The 22,673-nt window shown below is 38.1% G+C and overlaps 1 protein-coding gene and 1 long non-coding RNA gene across 2 annotated transcripts; one reads left to right on the forward strand and one right to left on the reverse strand.

Annotated features, from left to right (window-relative positions):
* The first annotated feature begins 235 nt into the window (after positions 1 to 235).
* Positions 236 to 2,494, forward strand: LOC139193754 (uncharacterized). Its single transcript, XR_011578219.1, has 3 exons — positions 236 to 471; positions 663 to 799; positions 2,304 to 2,494. It is a non-coding gene; the product is annotated as an uncharacterized lncRNA (long non-coding RNA).
* An 18,247-nt stretch (positions 2,495 to 20,741) lies between these two features.
* Positions 20,742 to 22,036, reverse strand: LOC108169852 (uncharacterized). The gene is made up of 2 exons (XM_017324048.1): positions 21,847 to 22,036; positions 20,742 to 21,388 (listed from the first exon to the last, which is right to left on the reverse strand). Exons 1-2 carry the CDS (start codon positions 22,034 to 22,036, stop codon positions 20,742 to 20,744), a joined length of 837 nt encoding a protein of 278 aa, XP_017179537.1.
* Between the last annotated feature and the right edge of the window lie 637 nt (positions 22,037 to 22,673).

Below are 22,673 nucleotides of genomic sequence, written 5' to 3' on the forward strand. Positions count from 1 at the left end.
TGCCATCTAAGATTTGTTTTCTTGACATATCCTCATAGTACTCGTCACTACGGAAGCGTGGGCGCAGACGGTTCGTGATTTGGAGTTATAACGAAAAAGATTTTAAAGTTTGAAGTTTGGGCATTTTATAAATTTTATTATTAAAATTTGGATGGCCCAGATTAAAGGAATTTGAAATGGATGGTTGGGATGAGAGAAAGAAAGTTTTGTATGTGTGTGTGCGTGAGAGGAAAAAGAAAACAGAGAGAATGAGAGATTGGGCAAAGCTGCCCAATCGGAGAAGAAGAAGGAGAGGCCGAATGGGGAGAGGAGAGAAGAAGCTGACTGGCCAACCAGAGGAAGGAAAGGAGGAAAGGAGAGAGGGCGAGAAGCGGAGGAGAGAAGGAAGAAACGGGTATTCCCCAACCCGTGTACCCGCGCGACCCGCCGGTGTTCTTCACCCATTTCCGTCGAAATTTCGTCATTTTTCCGGTGAGTTACATCAATCCATCACTTGGAAAACCCTCTATGATCTTCCCTCTTCCTATTACACCCCAAAAATCAAGGAGTTTGACCTTGAAATTTGATTAAAACCGTGAGGGGTGTGCGGTAGCTTAGTGTGAAATTTCTTCAAAACTTGAAACGTTTTCTTTCAATTTCTAACACCCATAGCATCCCCTTAGGACCTGGAACACAGCCCAAGCATTGAAGTGGACGGTGGAGTTGATTTGAAGGTCGAATTGAAAACACTCAATTCTAGGGTTCTTCACGGTTTTGGTGAAATTGAAGTGCTTCCAAGCCAAATTGGCCTTGGCTTCAGGTATAAAGTTTACTCTACTCATTGAGATCTTCAATTCTGTATTTTTTGAGAATTTTTGGAAATAGTTGGATTTTCCGGCGAGCCGGGGCGGCCAACCGCCACCCGCAGCGGCCCGTGCGGCGGCGCGTGGCCAATGGACCGCCAATGTCATTCTTAGCATGTTTTTAAGGTTCTAGGTTCAGTTTTGATAATTGATGGACGTAAATTGAGTAATTGAACCTAAGTTCGTCTCGATTCGTGGTTAGGTGAAAATGTGAATTGACGATCCGACCGTTGGATCGTCACCAAACTTTGATACATTGTAATACGTAATATTTGAGGATTATAGGAACTTACGGATCGGGAATCCAATTTACGGATCTTTCGGAATTGGAGTTGTAAGTTCATAAAATAGAATGTTATCCGTCACTTGGTTTTGGAAATTGACGGAGATCCGACCGTTGGATGGTAATGAAATTTTAGGATGATGTCCTAGAGGTATATTGTGGACCTCTGGAAGTTATGGATTTGAAATTTGAGTTGCAGATCTCCCGGATTGAACTACGTAGTGACGTGTTTTATATAAGTTATATATTCTATCGATATGATTTCTGAGGTTGGATTTGATTATTGTTCTAGGCGGCGATCGTCATGACGCCTTGATGTGTTGTGCTAGGGAGTTGTAGGGCGAACTCAAGGTGAGTGGGCAGTATTTTCTGTTTATACCTATATGCTATTGAAATTCCCAGAAAGTGAGTTTTAATGAAAGTATGTTTCTAAAATGCCATGCATGCATGATATGAATGATATGAGTTATATGAATTGATAATTGATGCATATATATATATATGTGAATTGGTGCTGTGGACGCACAGGTAAGTATCAGGTGAGTTTTATATTATTCATGTGAATCATTGATGATGTATATTATGTTGATAGCTCATAACCTGCAATCATGGTATTAGTGCTTATATTATTCACCTCGCACCACACGCTCACCTTGGATCCAAGTAGGTGCATGTCGTACAGACCATGAGAGGGTTCCGACATGTCGTATAGACCATGAGAGGGTTCCGACTGATAGGTGACCTTAGATTATGTGCACAGATGATTGATTAGAGAAGCACTAGAGCGTATTATTACACCATTCATGTCGTACAGACTACTTTAGGTAGTTCCGACTTATATGCAGTGTAGTGCCGTACAGGTCACCGAGGTGACTCCGGTTGGATGTTGAGCTATAGAATTAACCGTACAGGACCAACTGCAGGTCTCCGGTTAATTTACCATTTCACCTGTTACATTGATGCATCATTCATTCTGTTTTTGAAATTATAACATGGCATACTTTCTGGTTTTTGAGAAAAATTGATGATTTGAGATTTATGAAAAGTATTATGCTATTATGCTATTTTCTGGGAAAGTATACAGGTTTTACAGCGAGGGGTTAGAAATGTTTTAAATGAAAAGTTTTCGAAAAACTTTGTTTTACTGACCCACTCAATTTTGTTTTGCGCCCCTCCAGGTTCTAGTTAGCAGAGCTTTGATGGCCACGAGGAATCCAGCGGTGTTCTGACAGAATTCACAAAAGTAGGACTCACCCTCGGGTGTTTCATCTTGGTAATTGTATTTTTTTAAAGCTTCCGAACTGTGTAAATGGTTACGTTACACTCACGTGACGGCCAGCATGCCCTCCTTCGGGATGGGGTGCGTCATGTACCGTATAGAATGAGCTTTGATACATTGATTTTGAGTTTTTATTTTCTAAATGGGTGTAAAGATAAACTTATATATTAGATTGGGTTTGTGAGGATAGTTTAGGTCGTAAATTGGGTTTAAAAGATATTAAGAATTCAATTAAAAGTAATATGGGTGTGGAGAGTAAGTTGGGTATAGAAAGAAATTATATGGGTTCAAATAAAATTTTCATATGGGGAATCCTGAGTATCTACATTTACTTGTCATGCATTTACCTGTATTTTGCTATATCTAAATTATTTTAATGGTGATAAATTAGGTTCATATCTCTCATTTTACTTTCTCATTAATTGAAACCTTATTTCTTTTTCATTTTTTTAATCAAGGTCTTTTGACTTTTCTTCACATCATTATTTCACTATTAAATAATTTATGACACACCCTGACCCGGAATGTCCATAGGACTCCGAATCAAGCTTTGCTGGCCGTCACCAAGAGGGTGACGAAGCCATTAAGTGTAGTGATGTGGAAAATGTATATAAATTTAAACCTAAAAGTGCCTAAATATAAGAGTGCGCTTGTGAGTGAGAATGAACTCATTTCACATGTGATGTCAGAGTATAAGTAAAGTACAGTCAAGTAGGATGAGAATTATAACATCGATGATAACCACCTATACCAAGATTTGCCAAGAATCATCGTCGACACGAAAGCTTAGCACTAAAACCTGGAATGGCGAAAAACAAGGGTGAGTGGGTCTGAAAATAAAGCTTTGTAAAACCTTTTCGAAAAGATAATAACCACTCGCCGTAAAAACAAGTATAGTTTCCACATAACATACTAGGTATAGTATGAAAATACTTACTATAGCCAGCAATACCTTGAAAATGCAATACTTCACAGTAATTCGTAAATAAGCATAATACTTCCGGTAATCACAATATCTCGCAGAAATAAACATATCATATTGAGTGCTTATCGACATATGCTGACACACGAGTTCATGCAGAGATATTATGACATGAACATGAATGTGGTTAATAATGATTTACTCTGTAGTACTACAATCGCGTGAAGACTGGTTCTATGAGCTTTACATATGAGTCCTAATTGCCCATCGCAATCTAGGACATGACTAACACCTACAATGGATCCAAAGTGAGCGTACGATGCGATGTGAACATATATGTAAAGCCTCTGGCCCTAGCCCAGGTGAGTACTAACACCTAAAGGTGGGCATGGGTTGGGCCGGGCCTAAATTTGGAGGAACCGGACCTAACCCATTTTAAACTGCAATAGGGTGGGTCGGGATGGGTACAAATATTTTGAGTTTTGGAACCGGACATAACCCAACTCATTTGAAATGGGCCGGTTTGGGGCGGGTCCACGGGTCCAATTACTCTTTTTTTGAACAGATTATTTGGAAACATAGAAAGAAGGCAAAACTCAGAACTTTTTCGACCTCCCTTTTTTTGCTTCGCTGCACTCAAGCACTAAGGCACACCACCACAACGAACCTCACTGTTCTTGTGAGGCATATCAATATATATATATATATATATATATATATAGTTATGGACTAGTTTTCTTTTTCGATGAACTGAATGGTTTAATAATAAGTTTGATAAGAATTAAACAGCGAGACTACAAACAAATGGAAACTGTGGACCAAAATGGTAAGACAACAGCTAAAGAGTGATGGTGCTGACCATGATTCTCAGGCAAGCTTTGACTTCCAAAACGCAACCTACCTTTGCCAATGTTTTCAATACACATAATGTTTATTATAGGCTTCCATAGACAACAAATTTATAGAGACCAAAATTATTCATACACATAAATCATGGCATCGTTGATTTAACATCATGGCATCAATGATTCAAAATCAACAAAGGGATATGGGTTTATACCTTTCCAATTTTAGACTCAAAATCAACGAGTATTGCTATACAGTTCCATCTGTCGTTGGTCGAGTTACCCTCTGACTCCAAAATCAATAAAAGGATCTGGGTTTATAGCCTTCGATTGCAAGATCCCTACACAGATAACAACTTGCATGAGACTGAAATTTAGCTTTGGGAAGTGAGTGGAGAGATTTTGTGGCATGTGAGAGTGTTTGAAGGACATAGAATTTTAAAAATTTGTGAGAAATGGTCGACGCTGCGTGTTGTTTTAGCAAACGGGTTAGTTTGGGGGCTCGTGAAACTAAAGTTTTGAAACCGCCCCCCGTAAATATCCATGGCCCACTCTGCCACGCCCGTTCCTTCTCTACTAAAATCAGACCCGCCCCGTACCTGTCCCGAACCGACTGTACCTGGGCCGCCTTCGGGTTCTATACCCGTTTGCCCTCCCTTACTACCACCAGTGTAGTACACGACGAGCAGATAGTGTAAATATGTTCATATGATGGTAAATTGATAATTCTAATCAATAATACTATTTATGACCGTAAATATATTTAAGGCATTCCATTATAGTACGCTTACCCGTGCGTCCCATAGAATGTAGAACAATTTCATGAATTTTGTTGATGCATTAATTTTTATAAACGTTAACCTAATCTAGATGTGCATAGGAAATTCATTATAAAATATATAAGCGGAAACTAAATAAATATATAATATTTAAAAGCAAAGACTCACACACAAATCATGTTGTCGGGTCGATCTTGCCTATGATCCTTGCAATGCGTTTCACCTAGAAAGGAAATCACTTGCGTAAATACGTATGGCTAATAAAGAAACTATTTTAAAAAGATTGAATTTCAAAAAATGGAAGGCGGATTCAGGTACGGCACATCGAGAAACCTATGGAGGGACCTCAGGCTCCTCCATGCCCCGGAGCATACACCGAGCACAGTAGCGCCACCCACGTGCGCCCACGTGCCGCGAGTACCACAGTACTTGCCTTCTTCTCGAAGACCTACGTTTTGTAGGTTGAACAGCCTACTTCCAAAGCTCATTTCGAGCTCGATTCTCAACCAAATTCAGTGATTCAAGCACCCATTTAAAGTTAGGAATATATGGAATTGATCTATACCCATTTGAGGCTATGCCATAATCGGAGTTTGCCGAAAAAGTGGTCTGAAATTGGCTCGACGACCACAGTTCATTCCTTAAAAAAATCTGGAGAAATCTGCCCCGACTTGTTTTCTGCACTAAATCACCCCCAATCATAATTTTAAGGTTAAAAAAAAACAATATAAGGCTTCGAAATAAGAAGGATGTGAAGGTCTTGAGGCTCACCATGGTTGGGAAAGAGAATGAACAATGATACGGCCATTGTACATTGCAGATTCCATGGTTGGGTTGTGTTCATAGCTTAAAGTTCTAGTTTTTGGGTTGATAAGCTCACAGATTTCGTCAGGGTATAAAGTTAGCAGTGGTGATGGTATTGCTGGACCACCCAATCAGTGTTTGTAGAGAAAAATGAGGAGTGAGAGATGAAGGGGTAAGGTTAGAAAGGTTGAACTCACCTGGGTTGATGTCAAGTGGTGTATGGCGGGGGTGTGCATCTTGGCCTCTTAATGTTGTACACATATAGAAGAGAGTTTGAGAAGGATGACGAATCTACGAGTGACAGAGAATAGAGAAGAAAAATAATGAGAGAGTCAGAAATATGAAAGAGTTAGAAGAATAGAGGTCCGAGAAAGTTTGAGAGAAACTGAGAGGAGACACAGGAGTGAGGGGATGAGTGGTGTGGGCCCCACTTGGTAGACAGCTCAAAGTCACCAATGAAGAAACATAAAAATGTCTCCCGTAACGTGAATTTACCAAAACACCCATCACGCTCCTTAGTTTGTGAAATCTTCATGGTAACTCTAAATTTAGTTCCGCTTGCCCCTATGTATTCGTGCCATCGAGTGCTTCGAGAATACGGTAAAATAATAGCTCACACGCGTCACGAAGAGACGGTTATAGAAAGTTAACAATCTCTCTTCTAAGGACATTTTGGTTAACTCACACTTTTAAAATTTATAAAATCGTAAAATTAGGGATGGGTTGTTACAGTCTACCCATAAGTTTCTATACTTAAAATAGTGAAAAGATAGAAGAAAAATATACATAAAGAATATATCAAGTTTGAGTGGTTTCATAAAAGAGAATGTCAATCTGCTGCGATCGGATTGCAATGATTTTTCTTTCATGCCTCCAAACTCATATTTTCCTTCTCATTTAGTACAAAACTGTAATACAATACTTTTATAAAACAGAAAGTCAAAATAGGTATATAATAACATAATGCCAAAATACGTATATAATAACGTAAGATCTAAAATACTTGTACTTAAATCAAAACTGAACATAGAAATGATTTTTCACCTACGCACTCGTAGCGTCATGTACTTCGAAGATAAGTGTGTAGTATCTTTGGGTCAAGCCTAACCAATGAATAACTAATTAAATAAACAAATACAAATGTTAATGTACACAACCTATTTTTCCACTTGCTTAACGAATCCAACAAATAAGTTATCAATATTACGGTCTACAGCCCGTAATACCGACAATGCAATGTCGTCTCGATAACTAAGTAACAGATTCCCCAGGGTGCAATATTACCATCATGCCCCTCATTGGGAAATACACTTAAATCATCCGATTAACCCCTCGATCGTGCTCACGGACTACTTTCTCGGGCAACGTTATCAATATTATACAATTTCCTATATCATAATCTCGATCATTCAAATACATGTTCGCAATACTCTTCTGTCAATCATTTACTGTGTGTAAAAGCTCTATACATTGCCTCAAATAGTACCATAGCCAAACCGAAATTGAAACTGTAGTTACATTCAACTGTAACAAAAATAAGTGTCAATTACAACCAAACTAAAACTGTAGAACAGATAAAACGCAACACGTCCACTAAGGTTTGGATAGTTCATTTAGACTAGTCGTTAGTCTGAAGGTGAAATGTGGTATTGGAAAAAAACTTAGTATTCATAGCCTTCAAGAAAGTTTCCAAAGTCTTGGGAGTAAAGCGCGCATCATAGTGAGATACAGTAGTGACATGCACGCCATGTAGGCGAACAATGTATTTCATAGCGCCTTAGGGAGCAGATTCATATTGAATTTCTCCTGGATTTCGCGAAAACTAATCAAGAAGGCTAAAAGAACACTCAAGAATTTGAGAGTCAAAACAAGTCCATCGAATCTAGAATACAAGGTAACCAGATTAAATGTATAACATCTCGCTATAACGGTAACTTCCAAAATATTCACTCATCAATGATAATGATTCGTTAAGCAGAGTATTTGTTGGGTGATTGAAGAATTAATGATCACAACTAAAATTTCAAGGTCCGATCGATTACTCCTAGACAATCTGTCTGCTTAAAAAATAATTAGAAGTCCAGTAGGGTAGACACGTACCCATGGTTGATTGAAATGCTTTCCAGCACAAGAAGATGAATGTGGAGCCACAGTCAAAGTAGATGTTGATCAAAAATGAGAAATTTTACCAAGTGGTCTAAAATGTGGTCTCTCTGGACCAATGAAAAGTGAGCTGACTTGTTAAGTCGGTCAATAATTACTGAAACATCATCATAATCTCCACTTGTACAAGATAACTTGTACATGGAGCTTATGGTGCTATTTCCCCATCTCTATTTGAATACAAGAAATGATTATAACACTCGAACGATTTCTTGATGATTGTAAGTAACATCATATCAATACTCGTGAATTCCAATTGAAATGGAATAGAACATGCTGAAAATGTTCAAGGGCATATATGTCTTTTGGTGTGGTAAACAGTAATTATGTTTACATAATCGGGAAATACACGATAGTGCATTCGTAGACATTGATTTAGATCTTCCATTGTCGCTGTCATAAATTAAACTCGTTTCAAATGAAGATGTATTTAAGAAGTCTAAGGTTGGTAAAGATTCAGGACACGTTTCTCCACAGAAAGTATCATCTGGTTTTCAAGTAAGGATGATAATTGTTGACTCTAAGTCATGATTAAGATGGTTCATTTCATACGGTTCCAAACGCGGGGGAACAAATGCGATACTCCATCATGTTGCATCTACACAGCCAAAACATCCAAAGAAAACGTCATCGTGGATTTCCAAAATTATTGACGTCATCAAAATGTATAAGAATAAAGCTCGAGAAGAGACAACACTTCAGTTGACAAAAATTTTATTCATAATCAACATCACAATTTCAACTAACTTTCTTCAGTCAACTTGGAAGGAAAATGCTACAGCTGAAAAATCGCTAACAAACTGCCGATAAAAATCGATAAGGTTAAAGATATCTCGCATATCACAACACTTGGTGAGAATTTCAACTTTTTTCCGCTACAACATTTTGGGAAAAAGAAAAGAATATCGTCCACTGAGATGACATGTCCAAGGAAAAGTACCCATTTAAACAAAGCTAACATTTGAGGAATTTGGTATAAAGCTAACTGTCAGTCTTTAGAGAATTCGTCAAGCTATGAAATAAAACTAGGGCTCAAGAAGGTGTTTGGTTGGATAAATTCCTAATCTGTAAGCTTTTGTAACTAGGTTCTCTCAATGATGTAGGAGTTGTTCAAAAAGAAGCAAGGAAAACTGGTGTAGTACGAGAAAGTAAATCAATGGTGTACTTCACTTCACCATTTGGTGATATCCCAGGTAAAATTTTGAGAAATGATGCCAAAGGCATACGTCCTTGAAACGTACTATACTACTTCCTTTCTCTATTACACGTACTAATAGGTCTTCACTACTTTGTCGATACTCAATTCGCTCTTACAGCAGGAATTAACTTGTGCCCCAATTCTAATGTTTGTATGTGAAAGTGACCTCAGAGATAATTGGTCAAGAATGTTCGGGTTACCTAAATGGGTAATGTGGTTAAAACAACTACGAGTTTACTATCCTCCTACAAGGCTTGCCCTTAAGTTTCCACGATTTTAATTTCTTCGGCTTAGATAGTCACTGTTAACCGATCTATCAATCGCGTCACTAATTAATGCACATATGATATTTTGATATTGTTTGCTACCCTGAAAATGTGAACCGGCATTCAAGCATAAAGGTATTTGTAGACATCGAAATTTCACTGAAATAAATGTATCAATGCATTAAAATTACAACCTCTACTCATTTCACCTACATCATCCACTTATTTCACCTACAAACTCCACTCATTTCACCTACATCATCCACTTACTTCACACAAAAAATGATGGTGGTGATTCATTTTCAAAGCCTATAAATAGGCTTCTCCATCAAGGGATCAAGAGACCAATTCACATATACATTTCTCTATTAAAGCTATGAAACTCTAAAGCTTTCAAGCATCCAACCTCCCAAATTCCCAAGAATCCTGTAGGATCAAGAAAGCTCTATTCGTTATTCGTCAAATCCTTGAAGAAATCCACACAACTGTTCATCAAGATCAAGCCCAAATGCCCTTGAAGATCCGTTCATCCTCGTTCATCAAGATCAAGCCCAAAAACCATTGAAGATTTGTTCATCCTCATTCATCAAGATTAAGCCCAAAGGCCCTCGAATATCCTTTCATCCTTGTTCATCAAGGTCAAGCCCAACGGCCCCTTGAAGAAATCCACGCAACTGTTCATCAAGATCAAGCCCTAACAGCCTTTTGGATCAACAACATTAACAAATTCGCACCACTGTTCGTCCCTAGACCAAGCCCCGACGACCCTTTGGATCAACAACCCCTCCATATATCTACACCTTACGAAGATAGAATCAGATGATCAAATTGTAAAAGAGATTGTAACCTCAAAATTAATACAAAATATTATTTTGTACACGTGTTATTGTCTCATTCATCGCAAGAAAATTCGTATTTACAGCATCACTCCCAGATACTAGTACCTGTGTCCGGTATCAGAAATCATATCGCCTGAATACTGGTTGATAGTTCATGGATATTAGACAGTATCGTCAATTAGTAGCGCCACCGTAGGCTTCTTACAGGTTAGAGTCCGCTCGAGTAGATGATTTCAAATGATTGGTAAGAAACTAATCATGGGCTTGTACTCACATGCCAATACTTATCAAGATGACGAGTACATCATTGAAAGAAATGCTAGGAACTAGTGTTGGTTGAAATATCCTAAGGCCAAAAAAAGAATTTGCTAATAATCTACTTTGAAATGGGATTTAACGAAAAAGAATCTTACCCTGAAGATCTGGAATTATAACTAGTGCATTTGATAAGATTAGTGCTATCAGGGACCAAATGTGATTGTCCGCCCAAATGTTCTTCCGTCGAGTGCTACCACTTTAGCACCACATTGTCACTTGAGACATTTTTGGAAATTTCGACGAAAGGAAGAATAGTAATGGGATTGATTGGTAAATCTCTGATGATATACAACTATCGATACACTAGTCGGGCTTCAGGGCCAAAAATTCATTCTAAACCGGGATTTTCCTTGCTAAGGAGGTTCTTCATTTAAAGTCTAGCAACGTTCACCAAAATGATCATCTAGAATGTTGAAAAGTTGTCTAAATTGTCCAAAATGCTTACATCATGCATGTGATGAATGAAATATTGCCCAAACTTATGCTCTAATACCAAACTAACACACCCTAACCTGGAATGTCCACCTGGACTCCAAATCAAGTTGTGCTAGCCGTCACCAGAAGGGTGACGAAGCTATAAAGTGTAGTGATGTGAAAAATGTAAATAAATTTAAACCTAAAAGTGCCTAAAAATAAGAGTACACTTGTGAGCAGGAATGAACCCATTTACACGTGATGTCAGAGCATAAGTAAAGTATAGTAAAGTAGAATGAGAATTATACCATCGAATGTAACCATCTATACCAAGATTTTCCAAGAATCCTCATCGACATGAAAGCTTAGCACTAAAACTGGGAGGGGAAAAAACAAGGATGTGTGGGCTTGAAAATAAAGCTTTGTAAAACCTTTTTGAAAACATAATAACCCCTCGCCATAAAACAAATATAGTTTCCACATAACATACTACGTATAGTATACCATAGCCAGCAATACCTTGAAAATGCAATACTTCACAGTAATTAGTAAATAAGCATAATACTTCCGGTAATCACAATATCTCACAGAAATAAACATATCATATCGAGTGCTCATCAACATATCCTGACACACGAGTTTATGTAGAGATATTCTGACATAAACAGGACTGGGTGTAATAATGATTTAAGCTCTAGTATTACAATCGCGTGAAGACAGGCGCTATGCGCATCATATACGAGTCCTAATTGCTTATCGCAATCTAGGATAAGGAATGGCACCTACAATGGATCCAAAGTGAGCATACGGTGGGATGTGAACATGCACGGGAAGCCTGGCCCTAGCCCGGGTGAGTACTAACACCAGTGTAGCACACGATGAACAGATAGTGTAAGTATGGTCATATGGCGGTAAATAGATAATTCTAATCAACAATACTATTCATGACCGTAAATATATTTAAGGCATCCCATTGTAGTATGCTTACCGATACATCTCGTAGAATGTAAAACAATGTCATGAATTCCGTCGATGCATTAATTTTTATAAATGTTAACCTAATCTAAATGTGCATAGGAAATTCATTATAAAATATATAAGTGGAAACTAAATAAATATATAATATTTAAAAGCAAAGACACACTCACAAATCATGTTGTCGGGTCAACTCGCCTCGCGGGCATCGATGATCCTTGCAATGCGTTTCACCTAGAAACGAAATCACTTAATATATAGCGTATTAACGTATTTTTCGTACAAAGTATGGCTAATAAAGAAACTATTTTAAAACGGTCAAATTTCCAAAAACGAATGGCGGATTCGGGTTCGGCATGTCGAAAAACCTAAGGGGGGACTTTGAGCTCATCCACGTGCCACCACAATGTGGCTGCACAGGCAGCCAAGCTCCCACGCACTGAGCATAATGGCGCCATGTGACAGCCCATCCCTAATTATACAACTTTATAAATTTTAAATGAGTTAATTGACGAAAATGCCCTAGAGGGGAGATTAGTTGATTGTTAGTTTGTAATGCATATGGGCCATTACTTTACCGTATCCTCGAAGTACTCGATGGTACAAACGCGTTGGCGCAAATGGAATCAAAATTGGAGCTATGACAAAGATTTTACAGAACTGCAAATTCGAAAAGTACTTTTGTAAAGATTACTAATTATTATTTTATATATCTCTCAAAATTATTATATTATTATTTTAATATTATTTTGTTATTATATTATTATTCTAATATTATTTGAGAGATATTTCCACATTTTGGACCACACTTGCGTTGACACGTGGCAAGTTCTCCCCCTATTTCTCGAGTGTCCCCTTATTTCCTGAGCTCTCCCATGCTCTCTCGCCTATCATCCCTCACATCCCTCTCTCTGAGAACTACTCACAGTGACCATCATCATCGGCGAGCACTTTACTCTTGTCCCTTATCCCTCACATCCCTTTCTCCGAGAACTACTCACCGTGACCATCATCACTGGTAGAGGTCATCACCTCTTCTCTTTACCTGCACAGTGGCATTGCCATTGTTTGAAAAGATCTCCGGTGAATTCTCGTCGTTACCAACAAAGGTAAGCTTCTAAAACCCTTCAAACCTTCATAGATCATGTTTTCGAGTATGGTTAGAGCAATTTACAAAGTTTATGGTGATGTTTGAACAGTGAACCATATCGGGGGAGAACTCCCCAGTTTTCTGGCGGGATTTCAAAGTTTTGCAGGCCATTCCCAGCCAACTCTGGCCACGGCTCCATGCCTCCTTGGTATATATCGAACCCTTACCTCTTGAGCTTCATTTTGGCTTTTGAATTTCTAATTTTAGTTGAGAAATGAACTAGTTATGGCGTTTAGAATTTTCTCGGCCACCATCGGAGAAGAAAAAGAAAAGAAAAAAGGCCTTAGGCCCAAAACCTGATCCAACTCAACATGCCCAATCCTTTGGGCCCTTATAACCAGTTGGCCCGGTCTAATTCTAATTGGGTTGGGTTTGGAATATTCTTGGAATATCCTTTAGAATATTCTTTGGAATGCTTAGAATATTCCTTATGTTGGCTTTTTGGAATTTTCTCGAGAACACTCCTAGGCTAATTTCGACGCCCCGAGTTCGTTTTTGATGTCTATTTAGTGGAATTCCAAAGTTTTATTATAGTTGACCATCGGGGTGTCTCGGTTGACTTTTAGGGTTGACCGTTGACTTTTTACTAAATTTTCTGGGGACCCTCCTTAGCATATTTCAACGCCTTGATTTCAAATTTGTCATCTGTTTTTCGAAATTCAACCATTTTAAGATAGTTCCTTTATTAGCCGCACTTTGTATGAAAAACACGTTTATTTGTAATACGTTATACATAATTACATAATGGTTTCGATTCTAGGTGAAATGCATTGCAAGGATCTTCGAAGCCCGTGAGGCGGGTTCGATTCGATGACATGTTATGTAAGTGGGTCTTTTCTTTGATATATATATATATATATATATGTATATATGTTTGTTTAGTTTCCGTATATGCATCAAATGATGAATTTGTTATATGAATGCCATGGTTAAATAACGTTATAAGAAATATTATACTGTTACTAAATATGCTACATCCTACGAGAAGCATAGGTAAGTTTATTATGTTGACTAGAATTATTGAATCGGTATGGCATGCTTATATTTATATAGTCTGCTCATCATTACTGCACTCTGGTATTAGAGCTCACCTAGGGCCAGGGCTAGTCTTTCACGTGTATGTTTACCTCCGCACTGCATGCTTGCCTTGGATCCAAGTAGGTGCCAGTCATGTCGTACAGGTTGCATTAGGCAACTCCGACTCATAGGTGACAGCGAATAGCGCTAGTCTTCATATGATTGTAGCACTAGAGCGTATATTATGATTACACCCAATCCTGTCGTACAGGTTACATTAGGTAACTCTGACTTGTGTGCTAGCATAGATTGATGAGAATCAATTTAGTTGTACATGTCGCATTAGGCGACTCCGACTTGTGTGCTAGTATAGATTGATTGAACATTTGATTTTACTGATATTGCTGTTGAGATATTGTGATGTGGCATACTTCTGGATTTATTGTTGTTTTGCATTTGATTTCATACCTATACGTAGTATGATTTTCGGGAAACTATACTTGTTTTACGGCGAGGGGTTATAACGTTTTCAAAAGGTTTTTATTAAAACTTTATTTTCAAGCCTAATCACCCTTGTTTTTTGCCCCTCCATGTTTTAGTAGCTGAGCATTCTTATTGACGATGATTCTTGGCAAATCTTGGTGCAGACGAATACCTTTGATGGTATAATTCTCACCCTATTTTATTGTACTATACTTATGCTCTGACATCACATGTGAAATGGGTTCATTCTCGCTCACAGCGCACTCTTGTATTTAGGCACTTTTAGGTTTAAATTTATTCACATTTTCCACATCACTACACTTTATGGCTTCGTCACCTTCCAGGTGTCGGCCAGCATAGCTCAATTTGGAGTCTTAGTGGAAATTTCGGGTCGGGGTGTGTCACATCACCCACGTGATGCGAGTACCATGGTATTCGCCTTTCTTGCAACCTATATTTTGCAAGTTGAATTGCTAACTTCCAGAGCTCATTTCGAGCTCGATTCTCAACCAAATTCAGTGATTCAAACACCCATGTAAAGTTATGAACATAGGGAATCGATCTGTACCAATTTGAGGCTGTGCCATAATCAGAGTTCGTTGAAAAAGTGATATGAAAGTAGCTCGACGACCACAGTTAATTCCTTCTAAAAATCTAGAGAAATCTCCCCTGACTTGTTTTCTGCACTAAATCACCCCCAATCATAATTAAGGTTCAAAGAACAATATAAGGCTTTGAAAGAAGAAGGATGTGAAGGTCTTGAGGCTCACCACAGAAAATGAACAGTGATACGACCACTGTACAGTGCAGATTCCATGGTTGGGTTGCGTTCATAGCTTAAAGTCCTAGGTTTTGGGCTGCGAAGCTCACAGATTTCGTTGGGGTACAAAGTTCGCCTTGGTGATGGTATTGTTGGACCACTCAATCGATGTTTGCAGAGAAAAATGAGGAATGAGATATGAGGGAGTGAAGTTGCAGAGGTCGAACTCACTTAGGTTGATGTCAAGTGGTGTATGGTGGAGGTGTGCATCTCAGCCTCATAGTGTTGTACACATATAGAAGAGAGTTTAAGAGGGATGGAGAGTCTGCGAGTGACAGAGAATAGAGAAGAAAAATAATGAGAGAGTTAGAGGGATAGAGGTCCGAGAGAGTTGGAGAGAAACTGAGATGAGACATAAGAGTGAAGGAGGAGTGGTGAGGGACACACTTGGCACACAGCTCAAAGTCACCAATGATGAAACAGAAACATGTCTCCCGTAACGTGAATTTACCAAACGGCCCATCACGCTCCGTAGTTTGTAAAATCTTCGTTGTAACTCCAAATTCAATTTCGCATACGCCTATGCGTTTGTACCATCAAGTACTTCAAGAATACAATAAAATAATAGCTCATACATGTCACGAAGAGACGGTCAAAGAAACTCAACAATCTCTCTTCTAAGGGTATTTTGGTCAACTCACACATTTAAAATTTATAAAATCGTGAAATTAGGGACGGATTGTTACAATTTACATTACAACATATTTCAATTTTAAAATTAAATACTTATTTAATCATTTCTAAATATACTCTTTTAGTATTTTTCATGTATTTCTTTTTTAATTTGTACCCATTTTTTTATTTTTTACCAATTTCCCTTTAATTTTAATTACTACCCATATGTTTTAATTTTTTTGTGCCCGTATTTTTTTATTTAAATGTTGATTTGTACCCCATAATTTTAATTTTTAATATGTTTTTTTTAATTTAATTTGTAACCATATATATTTGGGAACTTTAACGAAAAGCACCCGGTACTGTTCACTTTAACGAAAAACCATATTTTTACACTAAAAAGTCAATCTTGGTACTATTCACTTTACCCTTTATTTTGTCATTATCATTAAAACTCAAAGTTTCCAAGCCCTTTCCATTAGTTTTCCTTATATATTTTTGCCGAATGTATCCATGCTAACGTAGATTATTAAAATGGTTATTTTGGTTCCAGTCTTTAGTCAACCCATTTGTTACACTGAAAGTATGTTTGTTTAAAATGTTTTAGTCGAAGTCCTTAGCATCATTGTAACTCTTGCATTTATGAATTCGATATCTCACAAATTATGATATTTTAAAAAATTCAAATAAGAGTAAATAATAGTGTTATATAAGAATTACTTAAAATCAATAATAGAGTAATATTCTTCTTCGCATAGTTGCAAAAATTAATAATAATAATAATGTACCATGCAATTATTAATATTAAAAAATAACTATTGGTATATTTTAAAATATAAAATAAAAATAACCATTTTAATAGTCTAACGATTTAAAACATACATACACGTAACTACATAGTGTACTGCTTGGGCTGTAGTCCAACCTAGCTTAGTCAGTCATCTGCGGTATTCCACCACCACCACCCCCACCTTCTTCATCTCCTCCTCCCCCATTTATTTTCATATTTTAGATTGATGGCTATGTTGAGTTTTCTTCTTCTTATTCGGTTTGAAATGATTGATTGGGGAGAAATATGTTTAAATAATACTAGGTACACTAAATGATGCGACACCAAATGTGAGTTTGTCAGTTATCATGAATTTGGTGTAGAAGCGTAATTTGATAGATTCCACTGCCAAATGTGGGCTTTTCCTTTTTATTTTAGGGAAAGAGATCCTCTCCGGATGTTTTCCTCCAAAGCCCACGGATCAAGTGATCTGGGCCTTTAAAATTTGATCTAACGGCTAAAAACAGAGAAATTAGAAAAAACTTTTATAAGTCATAATAATTTTTGGCCGTTGGATCAAATTTCAAGAGCCCGAATCACTTGATCCGTGGGCTTTGGAAGAATAGATCCGGAGAGGATCTCTTTCCTTATTTTAGAACTACCTTAGGACTTAGGAGTGAGATTAACATAGAATTTCGTTTTAAGGTGACAAATGTTTGATGACTCACTTCCTCCTAATGTATTATTTAGAGAATCTAATGCCTCTGAAATGCTCCTACTCAATTTATTCTAATAAGAAGTCAATAGTGTGCATTACTATTTCAGCAGTGCAACATTTTTCACTTAGATAATAAGTGGATTTTAACAATAAGAGTTTGGGTTAGCTCCTGTTTACTTTTGGTAAGCTAGATGCTAATTATTTTAGGACCTTTGGTTGACGCTTAAACAGAAAAATGAAGATCACTTGTTTGGGTATTTAGAGGCAATAAAGTTCATTAAGAAAAACGTTAACCAGTGCTATTTAGGTAGTAACTTGACCTGCTTTTGATATGAATATTTAAGGTTAGAAGCCACCTGTTGGTGGCAAAGATTTCTCTGGAGAATGATCTTCGGACCTTAGCACAGCTCCCCAAGGGATTGGCACTTTGGATGTGTAGTCGAGCTCTTACTTGTTGATGTGATACAAGAAGAGGACAAAGTTACTTCTAAAATGTGCCTTTGTGGGGCCTTAGGTGTAGGCTTTGAGGCTCTTAATCAAAACAAACTAAGTGTTAGGTGTGCCACTGCTATCTCAGTATAGCTGATGTAGAACAAGTGTATTTTAAGTCGATTATGCACCCCAAGTTACTCAGGCTTCTTGTAATCAAAGGATTGGTAAGTCCACATTAAGTTCTTTTCTTGCCTTGTGAATAAGAAATTTTAGTTCATAGTCTTGTATGTTCGAATGAAGGGAGTCCAGATCCTCTTAAGTCATTTGTTTGGTCCTAGATTACTTTTAACGAAAACATATCCATGAAACTAACCGAATCCAGATGCAAATATGACTCTTAAAATAGGAAAACAAATGGAAATAACTTGAATACATGCTGGAGAATGTATTAAGCAATAAATTTACTAATTAAGCAAACAAACAAAGAGTTTCAGGCAAGATTTCACCTTGTCTGTCAAGGTTGAACTTTCTTGCGGTCACTTCTCTTTGAATTTACAAGGTTTATATGCTAAAAGGGGATTGATGGTAAACAAGTTTTACATAAGGGAATCGATACTACACCACTAAGGGAAATAACAGAGCTTTTAAACTAGACAAAATATAGCTTTTGTAAGGAATTATCCTGAAAATGACTGGGATTAAGGCTGATTACAGCTTTTGCTAAAAGATCTGAGATCTAGGATGATTACAGCTTTTTGGTTGCAAATCAGGCTTGAAAGCAAAGTTTGTATGTTTGTTGGTTTGATTGGTTGAGTGTCCTTGTCTCTAGGGCCTCTTATTCCTTTTATAGGCCAATTAGCCGAACTGTTGTGACTTTGCTTTTGCCCGAAAACATCTGAAGGGTAGTGAGCCATCAACTTTTTACTTGGAATGCCATTAGAAAGTGTTTTTTGGCTGGTAGTAGGTTAGTCTTCATTACTTGTCACTCAATGGTAAACACGTGGCTTGTATCTTGGCTGAAAAGGCTTCACTTTGCCTTGGGTTTGGTTCTGGGCTTCGGGCAAGTCCCCTCTTAGTTGACATCCTTGGGATTTCTTTCATCTAGGTCCAATGTTCAAATATTAACCCAAATAGTGCCCTTTTTAATCATTATTGAGTCTGCAACCCAAAATGCTAATAATGATTAAATAGTCGTCACAATCATTTACACGAGACTTATACCATTTAAAACAATCGTTGGTTAACTAAAACTCTTGCACTGACCCATGAATTCCATCGTTAATTAACCACTTACTATATAATCCTCAATTAAACTCCTCGACAAAGTACCTTAGCCATTTCGTGCCTTCAAATTCCCAGAACTCTTAGAACTTTCATAAACTTCTCTTATTCTTCAGTTCTTGCCCCCTAATTCCAACTTTCTTCCCATTTTTTCCTCAAAATCATCCAATGGCACACAAAGTTGCTCGAACTCAATCCCTCTGTGAGACTGGTGAGGGAATTACTATCATGTGCCGCTTACTTAACGACCTTCATCGCCCTCGGGCAGGCCTGCATACTGAACTTTTCTTCGAAGAGGAAGAAGTACATTTCTTGGGGCCTGCATGGACTTCTCAGGTCCCTGTAATAGTAGAAAGCAACATACCCAAGGAGAAATGGTTCACTCCCAACCCATTTCAAGCTAAGTTGGGCATTTCGTCTTCTAAATGGTCAAACCACCATCGTGGCTTCCCAGTCATGAAAGATGAGGCATGGACACAATGGGTTAACAAGCTCAAGCCCACTTTCAAGTGGAAGGGGATGAACAACAGAATTTAAGAGCTGATAATGCTTTCCAAGACCACGGTTATTGCCAAGCCTGAGCTACTGACAACTGCACTTCTCTTATGGAACTCGAGCACCAACACTTTTGACTTTAGGATGGGCTCCATGTCTCCTACCATCCTTAACATGGTGCAAGTCTTCGGGCAGGTTGTAGATGTTACTTATGATTGGTCATTGGCTTTTACAGTATCCTCAGAAAGGCACACTGCGTCCAGCTTCTGTTTCAAGACTTCTTTGGCATTAAGGAGTAGCCAAGTAGCTTTAATCGCACCGGTAAATTCCACTTGTGAATATAAAGCTATCTTCCCTTGCATTGATATCAACAAGCCCAAACTTCCCTATAGCTTCTGCTTTCTTGATCATTTCATCATCATAGTTGTATGCTTCGAGATCCAATACCACGACCTTGTTGGTTTTGGGATCAATGTCAAAAACTTTGGTAGGACGTGTAGAAGAATGCTCTACTATGGAGGTAAGGATTACAGAGGTGTCTTCTGAAATTAAGAGGTTAAATGAGCAACTATATGTACTTAAGGCTAAACAAGTAACCTTAACCAACCAGCCTCACCAGAGGATTGAAAAGGTCAAGAAAGTAAATGTTGAAGTTGAAGATGTTGAAGCACAGTTAGCTAATATTAACATTGCTTTGGAGGAGCCGGGTATAATCTTCACTGTCATGCAGACATACCATTCTATGATAGCTGCCCTAGCTAAGGATGTAAAACTATTGAGCTGATTCTTATGTAACTTCAACATTCAATGAAATATAAATGACTTCTTTAATCCACTTTAGCTTGCATTTCCTCCTTGAAACTCAACTATGATGAGCATATAAGTTGACTTTTGGGATCTCTTACAATGTCTAAACTTCTTCAATGTAACAATCCTTAACATCCCACAAGGTTGGGTGATATTTCTTCAAAAACTAAGCATTAATTGGATGCCTTTGTAAGCTTCCTTCCATAACGGCTAAGTAATATCCTCCCTTATCCAGTGCTTGGTTGATAATGAAATGACCATCCCAAGTCAGACTCCACTTCCCAAAGCCTCTGATTTGAGCTCCCAAAGGTAGCACTGCTTTCCATACTAATTCCCCCTCCTTGAAGGTTTTTAATTTTACTTTTTTTGTTGTATGCTCGGGCAACAACCCTCTTCCCATCTTGAATTTTATCTAGAGCTTCAATTCGGGCTACATCTAGATTTTCAACTCTTTGACACATAGCCTGAATGTATTCTTCACTATGCAACCCAAACTGGTTTTGAATCCTAACATAACTCACATTAATCTCCATGAGGAATATAACATCATGCCCAAAGGTTAAGGCATAAGGAGTAGTTCCAGTTCTTGCCCTTTTGGAAGTTCTGTAAGCCCACAAAGTCTCTCCTAATTTCTCATGCCACTCCTCTGGATTATTTGTCACCATATTTTTAATGATGTTCACCAAGATCGTGTTGCTGGCTTCTGCTTGACCATTTGATTGGGGGTAGCAAGGACTAGATTGAATTATCTTTATCTTGAACTTACTTGCAAACTTATCTACTTCCCTTGAAATAAAAGATGGCCCGCAGTCTGTGACAATTGTCTCGGGCACCCTAAATCTGTGTAACATTTTGGTTTCAATGAACTTCTTGACTGCAGTTGAAGTAATGGTCTTCCTAGTTGAAACTTTTACCCACTTAGTGAAGTAATATGTTGCCACGATTAGAATGTATGTCCCTTGCTAGAAGCTGGATAAATTTTCCCAATGAAGTCCATTGCCCACCTTTTAAAGGGCCAAAGCCTGACAACAGGGTTCAAGGGTACTGAGGGCATATGTTGGAGAGGTCCATGTCTTTGGCATTCTTCATACCCTCGGGTATAAGCTTTGCAGTCTTTCTCTATCTCAGGCCAGAAATAGCCATATCTTCTAAGCAACCATCTCATCTTAGTTCCAGCTTAATGTGCCCCACAGATTCCTTCATGTACTTTGGCCATTACCCTCATTGATTCTTCCTGGCCGAAGCACTTCAGCAGAAGTCCATCTGGAGTCTTTCTTAACATAGCTTTATTCCACAAAACATACTTAGTTGCTTGTCATCTATTTTTCTTACTTGTAGGGCAGGATGGATCTTTCAAATACTGAACAATAGGTGTCATCCAATCCTCTATCTCCATTTCTTCAGTCATCGCATCTAGGCTGAATCCCCTTTCAAAGATAGAAGGGAGATTTCTTTTCTGAACTTCTATATCCCCTTCAAACCTCATTTCTTGGATCTGTGCTATAGAAGACAATTGTGCCATCTCATTGGCAATTGCGTTTGACTTTTTAGGGATATGGCTTACTGATATTTCAGTGCCTAAATAGCTCAATAGTTGTATGCCAAATAGTAACTTGCCATGGTGATGTGTCTGCACTTTTATGGGTAAATTACATAGTAGCCCCTCAGGTTTGAGGTCTATTGCAATCTTATACAACATCTTTAAAACATTTCACTTTCATACCTCAAGTACTATTTTATTTCAATTTCATACAACCGTTACATTTTCCATCCATGGATCTGTTAAATGCTGACGTGGCTGCCACATATATACCACGTGGTTGCCAAATGTCTGCCACGTGGCAAATAAAATAATTTTTTAATTTTTTTTTTAAAACCTGAATTTTCTCAACCAAAAAAAAAAATTGAAACCCACTGCAAGAAGAAGAAGAGGAAGAAGAGATTGGGGTGGGGGGAGGGTTGCTGGGTGCGGGGGGGGGGGGGGGGGACGGGAGGAGGGTCGTCGAATGAAGAAAAAAAAAAAAAAAAAAACCCAGATCTGCAAGAAGAAGAAGAAGAAGGAGAAGAGGGAGGAAGGGAGCTGGGTCGAGGTGGGGGCGGGGGGGGGGGGACGGGAGGAGGGTCGTCGGATGAAGAAAAAAAATAAAAAAAAAAGAAAC

Source organism: Malus domestica, chromosome 17 (genome assembly GCF_042453785.1).
Source record: "Malus domestica chromosome 17, GDT2T_hap1".
NCBI lineage: Eukaryota > Viridiplantae > Streptophyta > Magnoliopsida > Rosales > Rosaceae > Malus > Malus domestica.

Bases quoted from the DNA above. Each gene is read 5' to 3' on its own strand.
- LOC108169852 (XM_017324048.1), bottom strand. From the start codon at position 22,036: ATGGCACAATTGTCTTCTATAGCACAGATCCAAGAAATGAGGTTTGAA. The intron at 21,389-21,846 runs GTAAGAAAAATA...CTTCAACTGCAG, and splicing joins AGATCCATCCTGCCCTACAA to TCAAGAAGTTCATTGAAACC.